This window comes from Chionomys nivalis, chromosome 20 (assembly GCF_950005125.1).
Source record: "Chionomys nivalis chromosome 20, mChiNiv1.1, whole genome shotgun sequence".
NCBI classification, from domain to species: domain Eukaryota; kingdom Metazoa; phylum Chordata; class Mammalia; order Rodentia; family Cricetidae; genus Chionomys; species Chionomys nivalis.
The window spans coordinates 31,562,864-31,582,483 of NC_080105.1; the positions used below are offsets into that span (position 1 = coordinate 31,562,864).

The window sequence follows — 19,620 nt, forward strand, 5'->3', positions numbered from 1 at the left end:
TTTCTGTTTGACATGTGCTGGAGTATCCTTTACCTGTGAGGATATCCTAGGGACAGAGCTGTGACTAGCCTTTATTCTCTGGGCCTTGTGCAGCAGTATCTGTAAGAGCAGTGACCGCCCTTCAAGATATAGATGACGTTGTCTACATAATCTTTGTACTTGGTCAATTTCTATTTGATATAAAATTTCCCTCTACATAAGGCTCAGGTCTGCTGACTGTTACCCACTGTCCAACTCACTTTTCATTAGCTGCTTGTCTATCGATGGAGCTCAGACTTATCATTCTGCAAACCCTAATGGAGCTGCTTTCTTTGATCATAATCAGAACTCTTTAGATGTTTCTCTGGTGCCATTAGAGTACTCTGCTGTCTGGCTTTATTAGTGCTCAGGTCACTGTTTTTAGATGACTCCTGGAAGCTGAAGCTATGCTGCTCCAGGCCGCGAGTGTGCTTTATTTAGGCTAAGGAGCTGATGCAATCATTTAGTTTTATATATTGCATATTTGGGAGATGATGCGTGTTTTCTTTTCTTTTTTCTTTTTCTTTTTTTTTTTTTTTTTTTTTTTGGATTTTTCGAGACAGGGTTTCTCCGTAGCTTTTTGTTGGTTCCTGTCCTGGAACTAGCTCTTCTAGATCAGGCTGGCCTCGAACTCACAGAGATCCGCCTGCCTCTGCCTCCCGAGTGCTGGGATTAAAGGCGTGCGCCACCACCGCCTGGCTGATGCACGTTTTCTAAAGGAAAGAAAGTCACTTGATTCGTTTAGGCTGGAATGCATTTAAAAGATGAAGCAAACCCCTTGAAGTAAGTATTTATAGTTTGGGGATAATGCGGTTATTTTCTGTGATGCTTTCATGCTGTTATTAGAATAGTCTTATGGGATTACTAGGGCTAGAGACACTCTTTGCCTGTGCATAGACTTGTAGCCTGTAACCCTATGAGACTTATCCAAGTTTTACTAAAATGACACTTGAATATCCTTCTGCCCTTATAGCTGCTTCCTTTTCTTCTTCTCTAGAACCAAGAATTTGAAGTGACAGTGCTATGGTTAGGCTGGGACAATACTGTGAACTTTTCATGGTTTTCTGGAAGTAATGATCAGTCCTGCTGACCTACAGGAGTCCAACATGTGAATGGCATCTTAGCTGCAGGAGAACAAATGTGTAGGGGTCCCACTGCTGGTGTCGGTGGTGAGAAGCAGAGCTCAGAGTGCAGGTGCAGCCACTAGTGACACACACAGTCAGGACCATACTAGTGAAACAACTGAATGCTCCTTTATTTTGAAGATGAAGTAGAGTCCAAGTTCACAGTGATGGAGGAGTGAAAGGTTCTGCCACACAGAGCCGTTAGGAAAGGAGTGGACAGATTGCGGCCCTGGGCAGCATCCAGGGCTTGTCTGTATTGGGAGTTCTCCAATGTATTGTAGAATGTACTCGAATGAAATATATTTGTTCCTCAACAGAAACATACAGATACCCGAACTTTCTGCTAGGATTTTTCTCTAGTTTGTCTTGTGAGTGTATTAGCGAGTCAGGGTTTGTCATTGTCAGAAGCAGTACCTGAAATGAGCAGGCTGAAGGAGGAAAGATTTGCTCCAGTTTTAGTCCGTGGTCTTTCGGCTCTGTTGCTTCCAGCAAAGTCTGATGAAGCAGAACATTAGGGCATGGAGCATATGGTGGAGAGAAGTTCTCACCTCATGATAGGCAGGAAATAATCAGAGTGGGGGGGGGGAGAGGGCCAGGCACAAGACACATCCTTCGGCAACATTACCCTGGTGACCTACTTCCTCCTACCAAGTCCCACTCCCTAGTAACTCTCTCATCAACCCATTGGTGAAGCCCTGGTACTTCAGAACCCAGTCACTGCTCCACAGTGCCATCCGCTGGAGACCAAGCCTGCCACCACATGAGTCTTTGGGGGCTGTTTTATTTTTACCCCACAGTGGAGAGGAATGGGCCGTCAGTATTTTAGAACTCTCCCCAAGCCACTACAATGCATATTGACAATCTCTTTTTACGTAGCATGTTTCCCTATGCTGCCAGTCTGAAGTCTTGGTAGATGTCATGGTATGTGATTCTGTGTACTCTAATTTTTTGAAAACAGTTTGCGTATATGACGACTCTGTCAAGGGTGTATGTATCTTAGGATCACTACTGCTGTGATGAAACAGCATGACCAAACCAATTTGGGGAGGAAGGAGTTATTTCAGCTTGCACTTCCATATCACTGTTCATCATCAGAGGAAGTCCGAACAGGATGACAAGCAAGGCAGAAACCTGGAGGCAGAAGCCGATGCAGATGCCATGGAGGGGTGCTGCTTACTGGCTGGCCCCTCCTTGCTCGCTTGGTGTGGTTTCTCTCTCTTTTTTCGTTTTTTTAGTTTGTTTGTTTTTTGTCATTTTAGACAGGGTTTTTCTGAGTAGCACTGTCTGTCCTGGAACTCGCCATGTAGATCAGGCTGGTCTCAAATTCAGAGATCCACCTGTCTCTGCCTCCTGAGTGCTAAGATTAAAGGCATATGCCACCAATGCCCTGTCCCAGCCTGGTTTCTTATAGAACCCAGGATTAGCAGCCCAGGGATGGCACCACCCTCCCCTATCAACCATTAATTAAGAAAATGCCTTACAGGTTTGCCTATAGCCTGAGTAATGGAGGCATTTTCTCAGCTGAGGCTTCCTTCTCCCTTATGACTGTGGTTTGTGTCAAGCTGGCATAAACTAATCAGCACACTATTGTCTGGACACTTCTTCCTTTTACCGTACTTTTTGTGATGGAACAATGGTGTCTTTATTACTGACCATTAGCCTCTACCTTTGAGTCTAGATAATTCATCAAGGTGAGGGGTTTACTCTGTATTGATAACTGATACTTGATGTCAATATTAACCTGTAGCCTTACTAACTAAAAATGCCTATGGACATTGCCAAATGATTCCTGGGTGCAGAATGTTGCCCTTGAATGAGAGCTGCTGAATTAACTACATCTTGGGATTGGATTCAGCTGGAAGTCAAAGAAACCCCACCAAATGATGATGCCTTACTCAAAGTTCAGTGTTGCCTCCCAGCTTTAAGGTGTACTCAACAAGTAACATTTCTGCATGGGAAGGTATGCAATGTGGTTAGTGAGGTAAATTATGAAACGATTGTCACAGCAAACTCAGCAACATCCATCACTTCATGCTGTAGTGTACTTCTGTGCTGAGAACACATAGGGTTGAATCTATTAGCAAATTTTGAGCTGGTAATGCAGTGTTAATGACTGTAGTCACGTGATGTACCTTAACACCCCAGAACTTACTTGCCTAATGTAACTGGTCCCTTGCATCCTCATCCCTTAGAGCCATTGATTTACTCTCTGCTTTTATGCGTACATGTGTGTTATGGAGGCCAGACTTTGAGTTGGGTGTCTTCCTCTTATCTGAGACAGGGTCTCTCACCGAACCTGAAGCTTAGCAGTTGGCTGAACTCACTGGTGAGCGAGCCTCCAGGAACCTCCCTTGTCGAACTTCCTAGCTCTGGGGTAACAGGTGCATACTGCCACATCTGGCTTTCTACTTGGGTGCCGGGGACCCAAAATCAGTCTGTAAGCTTGTGAACAAATATTTAATTCACTGAGTCATCTTCCAGCCTGAGTCTGACATACTCTTCCACCTTGAAAGGAACATCATGCAGTACTTGTCTGTGTTTGCCTTATTTCGTTTTCTTTAGCACAGTGTTTTCCAAGTTAATCTGTTGTCACCGATGACAGTATTTACTTCTTCTTAAGATTGTACAATAGGCATTTGGGATTAGTGCAGGGGCTCTAACCACCATGGTGCTTTGCCTCCTCCCAACTCAGTGCTTTGCCATCTTTAGGGCTTCACAGAGAGTCTTCATTGTCCAGAATGACAGCCATTACATCCTACTTCCAGGGACAGGTCAAAGGCAAGGATAGAACGTACTGACATGTTTGCACTAGTATTTGTTAAAGAAATTTCTGGAAGCTACCATATGGCATTTCTGTGTATATTATTTATGTTTGTCTAGAATATCTTACTTTGTACAGCCACAGACTCAGTTTTTTTTTTAAATGAAGGATTCTATTACTAAGGGGTAAAGAATAGATATGGTATAAGCAATTAGCTAGTTGTGCTGCTGTGTAGTGACATTTCACTTGTGCTTTAATAAATAAAGCTTGCTTGAAGATCAGACAGCCCACTGGTCAGCCTTACAGACCAGGCAGTAGTAATATACACCTTTAATCCCAGTAGCCATGCTAGTTTTGCCATAGAAACTGGTGGTGCATGCCTTTAATCCCAGCCCTAGAGAGGATTATAAAACGGAAAGAGACAGCTCTCAGACACAGTCTCATTCTGAGATTTCTGGAGGTAAGATCACCATTTCGGATTGAGGTTGCGGTAAGAGCCAGTGGCTGGCTGCTTTGCTTTTCGGGTCTTCAGATTGAACCCCAATTTCTCTCCCTGAGTTTTTATTAATTGTGCATTGTTTACCATATTCTATGCTTATAGTTTAGTTAGATAGAATAACTGTTTGTCATGCTAGCACTAAAAAGATGCAAGTTTTCTGAACTGGACATTTGCCAAACTTAAAGCTATTCAAACAAATTCCCACAAAGGGGAAACTTTTTAATCTACTATTGCTCAATGTCTAACATGCTATTTATTAAGCCCAGTGTTGTGTTCTTTATAAATCATCATCTTACCTGGTAATTCATGTAAATTAGGTAATATTATTCTCATTCAGTTATTAAAGGAAGTAAAGTGACTCAGCCAAGATCATATAGTCAGTAAGAAGAGCTGGGACCCGAGCTCAGGACTACTTGAAAGCCAAGGCCCAGGCTCCTGGGGATCACTGCGAGTCTTTGCTGTGAAGAGCACCACCAATGGTACCCTCGCCTGTTACTAAGACAGCAGTGGGCTGCCTGCTCATCACTGCACGTTCTTTAAGTTCTAGATTTATTTCTGACCCCTTATTAGCCAAATCAGTTTGTATGGAGAACACTTTAGAATGTTTAAAATTATGGGGATGGAAGATTATGAAATGGCCGTCCCCCCCCCCCCACTGACATTGAGGGGCTAGTTCCTCTTCGCTAATGGACAAGGGCGCAATGGATGAGCAACCTCAGCATTCAGAATTTGCAATCGAGTGTTTTTTTCTTTTAAATCTCAAAATTATTTTGGCGCTGTATTAGGTACATTTGCATCATTATGATCAAAACCACTTGAGAGAAACAGCATAAGGGAGGAGAGATCATTGGCTCATTGATTGTATCAGGGATGCCACTTGGTTGTCTTGAGTATTTCCCTTTATGGTGGCTGGAGCCTGTTACAGCTGTTTACGTTTTGGTGTACTAGTAACAGAGGGTACTAGTTGGTACCAGGGGTGGATAGAAAGTTCAGAAATGTACTCCTGGTGACCTAATTCTGCCATCCAGGTCCTTACTTCAAAGGCTCTACCACCATCAAAATAGTGCCACAAACTGGATACCGAGTACTCTAGATGATGAAATCTTTGGAGGCTATTTCAGATTCGAAGCACAGCTTGGCATTTGTACAGGAAGATAATGCATTGAAATTATTTAAATTGCATGCTTTTGTGAAGAACATAAATTACTTGAACACTTAACTGTTTTTGAACAATGACACTCAAAACATATTGTAAATTATGAGCAATAAAGTAAGATTACATTGTAAAGAACATAAAAGAAGAGATTGAGCATTCTTCAAGACAACCTCCTAGAGCGCGTTAGAAATCAGTAAGCAGCACAAACTGCTAAGCAGACAGCTAGAGTGGGTGGACAGGGGATGAGAGATCAGTATAAAATAGTGACTCCTGGAAACATTTTATGAAAAGAACAAATGAGTATAAACTTAGTTTTAAGGAACCACAGGATGACGTGGGATTTTGTAGGAAAATAGGCTCTGAAAATCTTTTTGTTTTCTATGAAGTAGAAGCACATCAACTTGAGAGTAGAATTCCTTCTGTTGGTGTTTTCAACAGCAGAGGGCACAGGGGCAAGCTGAGTGTGTCCACTGACACACTCATTTTGGGTGAGGAGGAAAGAGAAGTCAATATGACAGCGTGAAATGTGAAGGAAGGAAGTTCGTTATTTCTGCAACTGAGAGGATTCTTTCTGTGCCTAGGTCTGGAACAGCGCTGCACTGTGGATTGGGATCTCCACCTCATGGGTAACCAACCACCCACCACAGTTTGTGCATAGCGCTGACTGATAGCTGGAGCCATTACAGTTATTACAGCCTATAGGACAAAGACTGCAAACCAGTTTGCTTTTGTTGTGAACACTCATCAATAACTAGTTACTAACTGAAGCGTTCAGTTTGGGGGCTAGATGAGGCTCAGTAATAAGCCCCCTTCTTTTTTCTTTTTCAAGACAGGGTTTCTCTGTGTAACCTTGGTTGTCCTGGAACTCACTACGTAGACCAGGCTGGCCTCGAAGTCACGGAGATCCACTTGTCTCTGCCTCCCGAGTGCTGGGATTAAAGGTGTGTGTGCGTCACCACTGCTCAGCTGACAGTGCCCTTCTTTATTCTGAGATCTGAACCATTTCAGAGTCACGAAATCAGGCGGAGGTTAAATTACAGTTTGATTACTGGTAGATACTTGAGAACTCATCCTTCCATGTGTAAGCCGCATACTCTCCAATACAGAGACGCAGGATTAGTTTGTCATTTTCTGACTAGAAGAGCTGGGCCAGAATCAGCCTCCCATATCCCTGCTTCTGCCAGCTTCCCCATCTCCCTGGCAGATCCAGTGTCTTCCGCTAGCTGCCCTCAGAGGAAAAGAACGTAGCCCTCAAGAGGAAGGTGAGACGGAAGGCATGCTTCGTGTGCTCTGTCCCTCTTCACCTGTGGCCAAGTTAAACCCCCTTCTTCATGGGGGAGGAGTGAACTTCACAGGGGACTGAGAGACACCAGAGCAGAACCTTCTTATACTCGGAAGGGAGCAGTCTGAGTGGGGACGAGCGGTTTTCCCTCCCAGAAGGAAGCAGTATCGAGCTCCTGCAGCAGCAAATGGAGAAATGGAGTTGTGACGCTCTAGTCACATTAGCAGCTGGTTTTGTGTGGGCTGAGAATGCTGGCTTTGGGGAATTTGCCAATTTCTGCTGCCGGCACAGCCATTCTCAAGTCACCAACATGTTGTCGTTGAATATGGAGTTGGGAAGAGATTGTAATTGTAGTCTTCTATGAATGTAGTATTTCCATGCTAATATAATAGACAAAGTAACCTCATGGGTGATGTTACTAGTGCGATGAATAAAATTGTTAGGAGATGATGATGCTTGCTCTGTCGTGGGGTGGCCAGTCACCGTTCTAATCAGAAATACAGTACTAGAGGTAGATAAGGTGTCATAGCATGAAACAGCAGCTGAGGGCAGTGGTTCTCAGCCTTCCTAATGCTGAGACTCTTCAATACAATTTCTCATGTGCCAACCCCCAACCTTAACATTATTTCATTGTTACTTCATAACTGTAATTTTGCTACTGTTATGAATCATAATATAAATATCTGACATGCAACCCTTCCTACAGGTTGAGAACCAGTGACCGAGGGTCTGGGGAGGTGGCTCAGCAGTCAGAGAACATTTGCTGTTCTTCTAAAGGACCCATGTTTCCTTTCCAGCAGTCATGTTGGGCAGCTCACAACTGCCTGTAGCTCTAGGTCCAGGGGCTCCGACACCCCTGGTCTCTTAGGGTACCTACACTCGTGTGCACATACCACACAGAGTCAAACACATATACATGCAAATAATTAAAAAGAATTATTTTACAAAGTCACCCTACAGTAATCATTCACGCTTCTAAAGTAGTAAGAACTTGGGCTCACAAATCATAGAAAGCCAAACATGGTGACACAGTCCTGTCATTTCAGTATCTGAGAGACTGGAGCAAAAAAGAAAATGACAAATTTGAGGTCAGGTAGTGAGATCCCATTTTAAGGACACTCTCCTTGGAACCCATGCTGGGTTCCCAGTAAGAACTAAAAGTAAAGTTAGCAATTGTCAGGAGCAGACAGCAAAATTCTCAGATCATGACTTAAATAGGATTAACCGATGAGATGAAGTTAAACACGATATCTTACTTCAGGTAAACTTTACTCAAAATGCATTATAAAATCATTAGAGAATTTCCAAAATAAACCATAAAACTCAGCAGCAAAGTAATGTTCAGTAAATGTTCTGAACAGAAATGTATAATGTAAGCATCGAGAATAAAACTAAAGACAATGATACTGTATGCACACTATGTAAGTGAGTGACCGTGACAGTAGTGACCAGTAGACCTAGTGCCCTTCTCCTAGGGGCACCAGGAGAAACTATACAGATAACAACAGTGGGCTTTCTTCAGGTTAACTAAAGGACACAGGCAGGGACAGCATGACTTTGGTGATTTCTGTAGCATATAGTGTCTATAGGTTCTGGGTACTAGAAAATGAGTCTGTAGAAACATTGAGTTATTTATGGTGATAAAAAGCATAGACATAGGGCTGGAGAGATGGCGCAGCGGTTAAGAGCACTGGCTGCTCTTCCAGAGGTCCTGAGTTCCATTCCCAGCAACCACACGGTAGCTTACGACCATCTGTAATGAGATCTGGTGCCCTCTTCTGGCCTGCAGGCAGAGTACTGAGAATTCTGTATACATAATAAATAAATATTTTTTTAAAAAGCACAGACATAACATTCACCAACCATAAGCAGCTGGGTTTTTTGACACTTAGAAGATAGGGTCTTCCAGTGTATCCCAGCTCGTCCTGAACTCATGCCAGCCCCCATACCTCAGCCTCTTCAGTGAAAATCGTTAATAAAAAGAGCGTTTCCAGAGTATTGCTATCTGTGCAGGGAGAAGGGGATGTTATCCACGTTGACATAAGTCACGATACCTCATTGAGTTGCTCTGGTCCTGAATTCCTACCCACAGTGGCTCACAGAGTGCACTTCCTCGCCCTCGTGGTAGTTGGGTAGGGCCTAGCATGGCTGACTGCTCCAGATTTCTGTTTGGATATCATTTTCTGTGTGTGCCATGAATGAAAAAAGCGTAAGCATGTCTTTGTCTTTTGTGAAGTCACCTTTTGCAAACTAGAAACCCCCCTTGGTAGAAACCCCTTTCCCCCTCTAAGGCCAACTTCAGTCCTCTTCAGCCTGCGCCTCTGACCCTGTGCCCAGTCCCACTGACAGCTGCCTTGTGCAGAGAGCTGCAGACTGTTACTCTCAGCAGTACCCAGAGACACAGGAAATACAGCCTGTGCTATTCCTGTGTTCATAATAATGTCCCTGGCCTGCGGCTTCTGCCTCTTGTAATACTATCTTAATGTGAAAATGTTCATTATTTTTTATCTAATTGCTGTGCATAGTTTATCCTAAAAGTAACCATGAGTTTGTGGGAAGATTTTTTCCCCCCATGAATGTTGTGCTTTTTGTTTTGTTTTTGCAGTTTTATTTAAAATAGAGAAAAGTTGTAAATAACCAATACACTTAGCAATAAAAGTTTAGTTTTAGAGAAATTGGCACATCTATATTGTGTATTACCAGCGGCACAGAATTGGAATATTTAAACATGGCATCTCCCATGAATATGAAGTTTAAAGGCTTACTATATTTTTATTCATGTATGTTTGTGTGTATCTGTGTGCGCACATGTATGTGTATAAACATTCTTATAGATCAGAACACTATGTTGGACCCCTGGAACTGGAGTTACAGGGGGTTGTAAACTGTCAGACGTGGGTGCTGGGAACCAAACTCAGGTCCTCTGAGCGAGCATTAAGTACTCTAAACCAGTGTACCATCTCTCTAGCCCCAAAATTAACCTTAAATTGATAAAAGAACTCTAAGATGATATGTCTTATAAAGTCTCATAAAGCCAAAAATGCTGAGTAGGAAAAAGTTAGGCCAGACGTGAATGTTGTGCCTTGCGTATTTTTCGTTTTCTTCAATGAACATGTGTTCTTTTAGAGACAGTAAAGATTGGCTCACATTGAGAAAATAAAGTCTGTCTGGCCACTTATGAGGTGGAGTAACAGACCCTAGAGCCAGCTACCAAGTCACAGGAAGCAGTATTTCTCCCTGTAGACACTGCAGCTGTAAAATGTCATTATGGTCCCCACTTTTTGAGTTTCCTTAATCACTAAGATCTTATTTCAAAACTCAGGCTATCAGAAACTTGACTGCAGCTGTCAGTAGGAAGGACATAACCTGACTTTGACTGGGGGTCCAGGTCAGTTTTACATGCGGAAACACCTTCCATTTATAATTGAGTTGCAGAGCTTCAGCTAAAGGATTTCTGCACATAGCAGACCATAGGTAGTTTGCTTTTTTTTTAAATTTTTGGTTCCAGAGGAAATGGGACCCTGATCTCCCCAAAGTCGCCTACATTGTAAAGCCATTGAGCCTATCAGATGGTGCTTCATTTAAATTTTACAGGGCTTTGTCTTCCCCACCCAGACGCTCCACGGTTCTCTAGCCAATTGTAGTTAGAGACCTCAGTGTATAAACCTAATTTTGTTAAACTCAAGGTTAGAGAGTCTGGGGACCTCAGGACTAAGGAAAAAGTATGGCTACATTAAAATCTTTATGCATCTCTCTCTCTCTCTCTCTCTCTCTCTCTCTCTCTCTCTCTCTCTCTCACACACACACACACACACACACACCCTAGGTAGTATACATCTGAAGAGTCAGCGATGGTGGTAAGGACCAACAGGAATGATTGACAGTTACTGGACTCTCAACTGGTATAGGCACTGTTCCAAATGTTATAACCCACCATCCAGCTTAGCCTACACAACAGCTCTACAAGACAGAACTCCCAATTGCAATTTGGACACTTTAAATTATTTAGATACTTTCAACAATTTTGCCAGAGTGATACAGCCTGTCTTAGAAGTGGGGCTTGAACACAGCACGTCGCGTGTCAAAGCTCACATTATTAAGCATTCTGATCCTGTTCTAAATCACTCAGTAAACCCTGTTAGGCCGTGGATATGATAGAGAGCGTCAGTTTGGCTGGCTGAAGTTGTCATGGATTTTTCTCTCATATGTTTTAATTGGAATCCTTCTAGCATGTTAGTCCTAGTTTTTGGCAATTCTGATAACATCTCTTTTAAAATCTTTAGATTTTCTTAAATGTTTGTATATAGTATTCTATTCTCTATCCTTGCTAATTTTATTTATTATTTTCTTATTTTTTGAGACAAGTTCTCATTAAATAACCATGGCTGGCCTCAAACTCACAGAGATCCACCTGCCTCTGTCTCCCAAGTGCTGGGATTAAAGGTGTGCACTACCACACCTCACTATAATCTTAGTAGTTTTAATATAAAATAGTATTTCAAACTATTTGATTTGCCAAATTATCTGCCACAAGCTAAGATCTGTTCCGTCTTCTGTTGTGTTAAGACATTCCACCATGTGTACGCCCAGAAAACTCAAAACTAGTACTTCTTTAAAGTCTGTAATGAATGAAGCATGTGCCTCACACACACAGATGGAGGGCTGAGACAGAAACAGAGAGACAGGGAGTGACAGACTGGCCGAGGTTGCGTTATTGGTATGTAGGTGACTTTGAAGTGGACATTTAAGACTCCAGGCCTGCTGTGAACAGGTTAGAAGTGTGCTAATCTCTAGGCTAAGCTTTGGAGCTCACTGCTTCTCAAGTGTTTCAGCTCAGTGGGAAGAGCTCATAAATAACCAATCTGTTCTAGTCTACTTATCCAAATTTAGTGATTAAAATGCAAGAGAGGTAAGGTGGCTTCTCGGAGGAGCAAGTGACATGTCTTTGTGTGACCTTACCTGTCCATAACAGAAGAGAGATTGTAGGCATGGTAATTGCTGGAGCTGGGAAGCAGTTATATTTGGGTCATGGTGCTTCTCTTCAATTAAAGGAATTTTAAAATTTGTTTATTGTGCAGTTGTTTATTGTGCGTGTATGATGCACATATGTTACAGGGCATCTGTGGAGGTCAGCAGACAACTTAGGGGAGTCGGCTCTCCCTCCACCATGTTTGAGCCTAAAGGTCATTAGGTTGTCAGGCTTGGAGTCTTGGTGGCTTCACAGCAAGTCTCTTACCTCCTGTGACATCTCACCAGCCCTCTCTTCTTAATTCTTGAGTTTACACTATCATTTTGGGGAAACACACCAACAATCTATATAGGTCCAATCAAGGCAAAGTCTACAACTGTCTCTTGGTTCCTTGGGAGGAAGACGTCCTTGGGCTGCTGGTGTTTGAATAGCTCCTGGAGATCTGAGCGCCTGTGCTGTTTACAATAATCCAGCTTCGCAGACCCATCACAGGTGGATATAAATAGCGAGGCAATAAGGCAGGTCTTCAGGCTGGAGGTGGTGTGAGGAGGGTTTAAAAACCAGACAATTGTAGCATTAAATCTCCCATAGAAAACATCCTTAGTATCAGGGGAAATGGTCATGCCCTCAGTGTTTAAGAACTAAGGGCTTTTTTTTTTTTTAAAGATTTTATTTATTATGTATACAACATTCTGCCTCCATGGATGCCTGCAGGCCAGAGGGCGCCAGATCTCATTACAGATGGTTGTGAGCCACCATGTGGTTGCTGGGAATTGAACTCAGGTCCTCCGGAAGAACAGTCACTGCTCTTAACCGCTGAGCCATCTCTCCAGCCCCCGAGAACTAAGGGCTTTTGAGCAGATAAGGGGAGGAGCAACAGGAGAGCAAGGTTGGGAGTCAGGGCTGGAGCGTGCTGGGAGCCTGGTGGTCTGACTAGGCAGAAACTGTCCAGGGGGATGTGGAAGGCGGCAAAGTTTGGGAGTGCTGGCTGGCATCAAAAAGCCTCTGACAAGATAAGCGCAGACCTATATTGAATCTTAGGAAAGCGGGAGAACACTTAACAGCGTGATGTGTAAGTCAGGCAATCCTCAGTTGTCTGGTTGTAGTGCTTACAAGCAGTGAAACTGTGTATGGATTTCTTTTTTTGTGTGATTAAAAGAAGATAAATTCTTTTTATTGAGGCTGATGATCCTGACATGATAATAAACTTTTCTTTCTTTTTTTATTGATTTTACTGAGCTCTACATTTTTCTCTGCTCCCCTTCCTTCTTCTTCCCTCCCCTTCAACCCTCTCCCATGGTTCCCATGCTCCCAATTTACTCAGGAACTCTTGTCCTTTTCTACTTCCCATGCAGATTAGATCGTGTATGTTTAGGCTTCTTGCTGTGTGTATGAGTGTAATTATAAATACTACTGGCTGGATGCTTTCCCTGTAGTCTGACATGCCCCAGCATGTCTTGAAGCAGAGGTTGTATCTGCCATTCCTGTGTGTCCAGAGCATAGAAGAGATCACAAACTTGTTGAAAGCATTTTTGATTTGTTCTCTTCCTTATAGAAGTCCCTACAGTAAACACGTATATCATAGTTTAGTTTTTTTTTTGTAAGTGGATGGGGGATCCAGTCTGTTAAATTGTTTCCTTATGGTACACTTCAGAAGCACTGTGAGTGTGCACCCTGAGGCTATTTGAAACATCTGGATTGCAGCACACAGGGAGGTGTTTACAGACACTCTGGAGTGTAGAGACAAGTCAGTGTGTTCTAGTACTAAGCTAAACCCCAGATGAAGAGAAGGACGTGGCTGGAGAGTGGTAGGCTTCAGCAGGTCCAGGAGTGTGGAGGCTTCTTGTGAGCTATTTCCTCATCCATTTAGCAGCTTGCAGGACAAGTCACGTAAGGAGCCATTTTTGTCCTTTGCCATAATTTGGTGGAATGACGGCAATTCCACCAGAAAACTATTATCCATAATGTTCCTAGCAAGGCTTCAATTTGGAAAATAGCCTGAATATGTATAATCAGCCTAGAGATATTCTCTATGTGTATGAAGTTCTCTCTTTCTAGCTCTCTCATTCTCTCGCTCTCTTCTTTTTTCTTTCTTTCTTTCTTTTTTCTTTTTTTTTTGTTTTCGGGACAGGATTTCACAATGTAGTCCTGGCTGTCCTGGAGCTGTCTTTGTAGAGCAGGCTGGTCTCAAACACACAGAGATCAGCCTCCCTAGTGCTGGAATTAAAGTGTGCACCATCGTGCCTATATGTTTGGATTTCTCAAAGAGCCCTCTTTAGTTGGGATGACATTTGACATAGAACACAGGGGACGTGTGTGTGTGTGTGCGCGCGCGCGCACCTAAAAGAACATTCACTCACAATGACTTATAATTAGCTTTTTTTTATTTATTTTGTCTGCTTCCCTGCACACTAGTGTAGGAAGCATACCTCGAGACAACCAGTGTGGGACTGATTTGATGGCATGGGAATGTCACGGGAGACCTAAGCTCCACTTAGCACTTTAGCATCTGTAGCATGTGCCTGTCCTGATGGTTCCTGAAGGACGGAGGTGACTGATGTCCCTATGTCCAACTTCATCCTGGCTTCACACAGGACATTAATAAAGAGGCAAAGATGAGGCCGGGCGGGAGGCAGAGGCGGGCAGATTTTGTGAGTTCAAAGCCAGCCTGGTCTACAAAGTGAGCTCCAGGACAGGCTCCACAGCTACAGAGAAACCCTGTCTTGAGAAAAGAAAACAGAAGGCAAAGATGAACTGTGTCCGGGCTTCTCTGAGAAGGCTGTGGAGCGCTGCTCCTGTCAGCTGTGCTGCCCCTCTCTAAACACCGTGTGTTCCCTGATGAGACTGTGGTAGCTGTCAGTGTCTGCCACAGTCCAGAGGTGACCGGGTGTCAGTGCTCATAACAGCTTGCCTTGATGGTGGGGTCGGACTTGAGGGTAGCTGAAGAAGGGAAGATGCAGATGTGTGAGGAGCCTGCAAATAGCTTTAATTTAATGAGGTGAAAAGCTGAAGATCCTTCTGTCTTAGGGGCTGGGATCTGCGCTACCAGACTTGCACAAAGTTAGTGCGTAAAGTAGGAACTAATGCTAAATAGCTTTATTGTGGAAAGCCTCTAAACAAAATGATAGAGGAAATTAGACCCTCAGGACACATCAGTTTGGTTAGGAAATTCCTGCTAGCCACTGAGTGAATTTTAAGAACTTCATTTCTAAGCCAGATGTGGTCTTTAGTCCCAGCACTCAACACAGAGTGGCCAGTGAGGCCAGCCTGGTCTACACACTGAGTTCCCAGACCCATGGGTATATAGTGAAACCTTATCTCAAAACAAAGCCCAATTAAATACACTCAAAAAAGCCACAGCCCTAGGCAAATCCACCAGGACTGTGCAGCATGGCTGGAGGGGTTGCGCCAGCTGCAGACTGCACTTTGGGATGGGCCCTCCTGCTTGGTCCAGTCTGCTCTAGCTCAGCCAGTGCCCGAGGCTGCTGAGCTCTGGAAACGTGGCCAAAGAGCTTTGCTTTATATTCTTTTCTCTTCTTTCTTTTCCTCTTTCTTTCTTTCTTTCTTTCTTTCTTTCTTTCTTTCTTTCTTTCTTTCTTCCTTTCTATTTATCTTTTTGATAATACAGGGGATAGAATGTGGGGCTTGCATGTGTGATACAAGAGCTCCAGTGTTGAGCTATGGCCCCAGTGCTAAGATTTTAATATAATTAAACTTAATAGCTACATGGAACTAGTGACCAAGCTCCTGGAAAATGAAAACTTAAGCGGTCGACCAAATAGCCTTAGTTACTGGGAAGGAAGGCTGAATGGAGGAGTTTGGCATGACCCTGAGAGTCGCACATGACCTTGATGTGTTTTCAGAACAGAGTGACTCTTATGGTAAGACCTCAGAAATGACGAGCAGGTGGCACATTGCCTGACATCTGCTGGGTGCTCCATGCATTAGGGTTGTTTGGATGAGTCCTGGGGCCTCGTAGCCCCTGTGCCAAGTTTGGTTAGCATCAGCACAGTCTAAAGGTGTCTCTGAAGGTAGCATTTTCTTGGTATTGAATCTTTTCTTTCTCTCTTTTAAAATCAGGTATCAAATTGTAGTGGAAATAATCCAGGCAACTACAATTAGCAGCTTCCCTCAGCTGAAGAGGCACAAGGGTAAGAATAATCGTGTTTTCTCCCAGTATGCGAAGGCCCTCGGTCTACCCTGAGCCCCCTCTCCTGTCAGTGTTTTGGCAAATGTGAAACATTCTGCTGACTTATATTTAAGTAATTTGACTCTATTAAAACAATGGTCTAATATCATTAACGAAAGCAAAAGTAATCTCATCCTGACAAAAATCTGTATTTTCTTTTTGTGTGCATCTTATGTGTATGTTCATGTGTGTATAGGGGCATGTGTGTGAAATACATGTTGAGGCCTGAGAACAACTTTGAGTATCATTAGGCACTTTCTACCTTTCAGGACAGGGTAGAAGGGTCTTTTCCCAGCCTGAGACTTACCAAGGATGCTGGCTAGTTGGCCAGTGTGGCCCCAGGATCTGCCTGTCTCCACTCTCTGTGATGGAATTTCAAACCCGTACCACCAGCCTCAACATTTTTTTATGTGGGTTCCGGGAATCAGACTTAGTGTTCGTGCTTTCACAGTGAGCACTTGACTCTCATACGCCTATAAAATGCAGCCGTGGTTAAAATCGCAGAAGGCTGGAATCAGAGCATGTGCAGTTTCTCTTCTGGCTTTAACTGAGCCTGAGTTGACATCAATTTCTCACAGTCAGTGTGAGTTGTGCTCTTGGTGGTATTTAAGTGATCCTCAGAGGTTAGTGTTTCCATGGCTCACTTAGCCTTTGCTGTCAGGTAAGAGTTTTCCTCTTTTACACTTGTGCTTTAGGCTTTTTGGTTTTCTTAACTTTCTTTTTTGTTATTTTTTGTGTCTTTCACGTCATGCATCTTGATTACATTCATTTCCCCATTCCTTCACATCTGCCCTCTGCCCTTGCATCCCCCCCCCCCCCCCCCGCATCCAAATAAGATAAAATTTAAGAGGGAGGAAATAGAAGAAAAAAAAGCAAAAAAATCTCATCATAGAAGCTGTAGTGTGACATGATGAGCCACACAGTAAACCTTTTATCCAAGTGTTCTTTGCAAGGAGCCATTGGTCTGGTTCAACACCCCTGGTTTCTGCTACACTATTGATGCTGGGCCCTCACTGGAACTCCCCTTGGATATCCTGTTATTGCCCTGTATCGTGGAGATCCTGCAACTTTGGGTCTGCAGGATGAGCATCTTCACGTGTTCCAGCAGATCACAGATAGGGTGGGTGCTTGAGTGGGCCAACTCTTAACCCTGGTTCCGTACCTGGGTAGTTGCAGGGCTGGTCAGCCCACCAGCTCCCCCCATTCCCACCACCAGGGTGAGCTCTCCAGCTTTGTTCTGGCTAGTGCAGCCCTTGCAGAGTTGAGCTGGTTCTGCTTTCGTGCCCTTAGGGTTCGCTCTTCCACACCTATTGACCAGGATGGGTGCAGGGGCTACTCTCCCAAGTTCTGCACCTGGTGAGGGACAGGGACAGCTCTCCCACACTTATGACCTTTTTACCCTTTTTATTTATTCTTTGTGGTAGGGTTGGGGGTAAGGCGCACTCTCCTGAGTATTGCAGTTGGTAAAGGGGAGTGCCAGCTCCCTCGCCTGCTGGAGGGGTAGGGGAGAGGAGGGAGGCATCTTTCCCTCACCTCCACCACTACACCACAGAGGAGGGAGGCAGTCCCAGCTATACCACTCTCATGCACCCTGTCTACAGGGTCAGCTCTATTGTGCTGCCCAGGCCAGGTGCAGCAGCTGGCTTTTTTCTCTCACCCACGCCATCACATGGCAGACAAGATGGGCTTAACTTGCTCACCCCATTCTCACGCCCTCAGGGCCAGCTCACCCATGCCCCTTCATGGCGTCAGCTCGATTGTGCTGCCCGGAGGTGTAGGACTCTCTCTCTAGAGTGCTTAAGCCACGAGGGGCATGACCACTTCTCCCTAGTAGTGCAGCCAGGGAGGGGCAGGTCCAGCTCTGCACAGGCCTAGTGATATCAGGAGCCAAGGACATCAACATAGTCAGCAGCTGCATCAACACCATGAACCCAGCCATGGATTCCTGCAACAGCCCAGACCCAGACATCACCATGACCTTAGGAGGCTATCACATCACCCACCTCAGCCTGCTCCTCACTGCTTTCATCTCCTCAGATCCGCCTCTGTCCATAGGGCACGAACCATTCTGTCTCTCTCTCTCCCATCTCCTCAGATCCGCCTCTGTCCACAGGACACAAACCATTCTGTCTTCCTCTCTCCCATCTCCTTAGATCCGCCTCTGTTCGCAGGACATGAACCATTCTGTCTCTCTCTCTCCCATCTCCTCAGATCCACCTCTGTCCATAGGGCACGAACCATTCTGTCTCTCTCTCCCATCTCTTCAGATCTGCCTCTGTCCACAGGACAGGAACCATTCTGTCTCTCTCTTCCATTCCACACCGTACATTTGCTCACATAATAGTGCTCAATGACCAGACCACCCTGGGTCTGTGCATGGGTTTCCTAGTTCAGCTCAGTCTTTCCTGGTGCTGGGCAGGACCATGCTTTTTTTTCAGAGCTCAGGGCAGATTGCCCTGGGCCTTCTGTGTTTTAAGTTGCTAAAGCCCAAATATATATGCTCTATCTTTTTGCCTATTTGTTTCTCTTCAAATGAAGTAGGGTTCTTACCCAGGCTCTCCCTGGGGAAGGATTGGATATGAGATGGCTTTTAATTTCTTGTAGCTTACCTGTTGCTCACACATTCCCACCCCCACCCCTTACATATGTGAAGTTGGAGGACATGCTAATATCATCAGCATGGAATTTGCTGTAGACCGGAAACTTCACTTTCACCTGGAGAAATAGACTGCTTGTAAAAATCCTCAAATCTGTTCAGATTCCTGCCAAGTAAAAGTGTGTCGAAAGAACAGATAAGAGTTGGGCCAGGGACTTTAAAACATGCTGTTGTGCCAAGTTTCTAGTTAGCCAAGGACAAAGAAAATCCTGAGGACTGTGACCTGTCCCCTCTAGTCCCTCGGAAAGTCGGAGCTGTGTGCAGGGGAAGCAAGGAAGGCGCAGATGAGGAAGAGGATCTGGCTCTTGAGCCCAGCTCCCAAGGAAGACCATACATATCCTGCCATGGAAATCTTGTCGAGTACCTCTTTGGTGATAGCAAGTAGTGTGAAGCAAGAGGCTCCTACTGAACTAGGCGGAAGTCAAGCAGTAAAAACCCCGAATATTTCAGAAGGTGTTACATGCTTTAGCGAACAGTGTGCCTCTGTGGGCAGTGAGTCAGGCTGGCAGAAGATCTGCTTCAGCTAGGGGGTGGCTGGTTTGAGTTGACCTCACCAGCATGGTGCACTGTGAGCATTGGCCAGGGACTTGAGAGTGTCTCCTGAGTGAGGGACTAGTGTAGCCCTGAAGGCTGAAGTTTGGAGATGCACATGTGTTCACACCCAGACATACACCACCCCTCCCCACAAAAAAGATGATCAGGTCTCTGGAGGGAAAGTAGGGCATGATGGAGGAGGCTCTGGTAGCTCCCCTGCCCCTTCCTCCATGTGAGGACAGGAGACAGAGTGAGGCGACACATCAGTCTTGGCCATTATCGCCTCCAGAAGGGGAGGGTAAATTGCTATGATACTGTGCTATAACAGCCTGGATGGACATTATAAGACATTGGGCTGTTGACCTGTTCTTGCTTTTAGGGGCTCTAGCCTAGGGTGAGTACCGTCTGCAGTCCAGAGTTACCTGTAGCACG

At 44.5% G+C, this 19,620-nt stretch overlaps 1 protein-coding gene across 1 annotated transcript in view; it reads left to right on the forward strand.

The window, feature by feature from the left end:
- Snx25 (sorting nexin 25) overlaps window positions 1-19,620 on the forward strand; it is a 103,942-nt gene that overhangs the window by 46,458 nt on the left and 37,864 nt on the right. Inside the window, exon 6 of the mRNA XM_057752653.1 lies at window positions 15,890-15,960. Coding sequence (XP_057608636.1) covers window positions 15,890-15,960 — 71 coding nt within the window. The remainder of the gene's footprint in view (window positions 1-15,889; window positions 15,961-19,620) is intronic.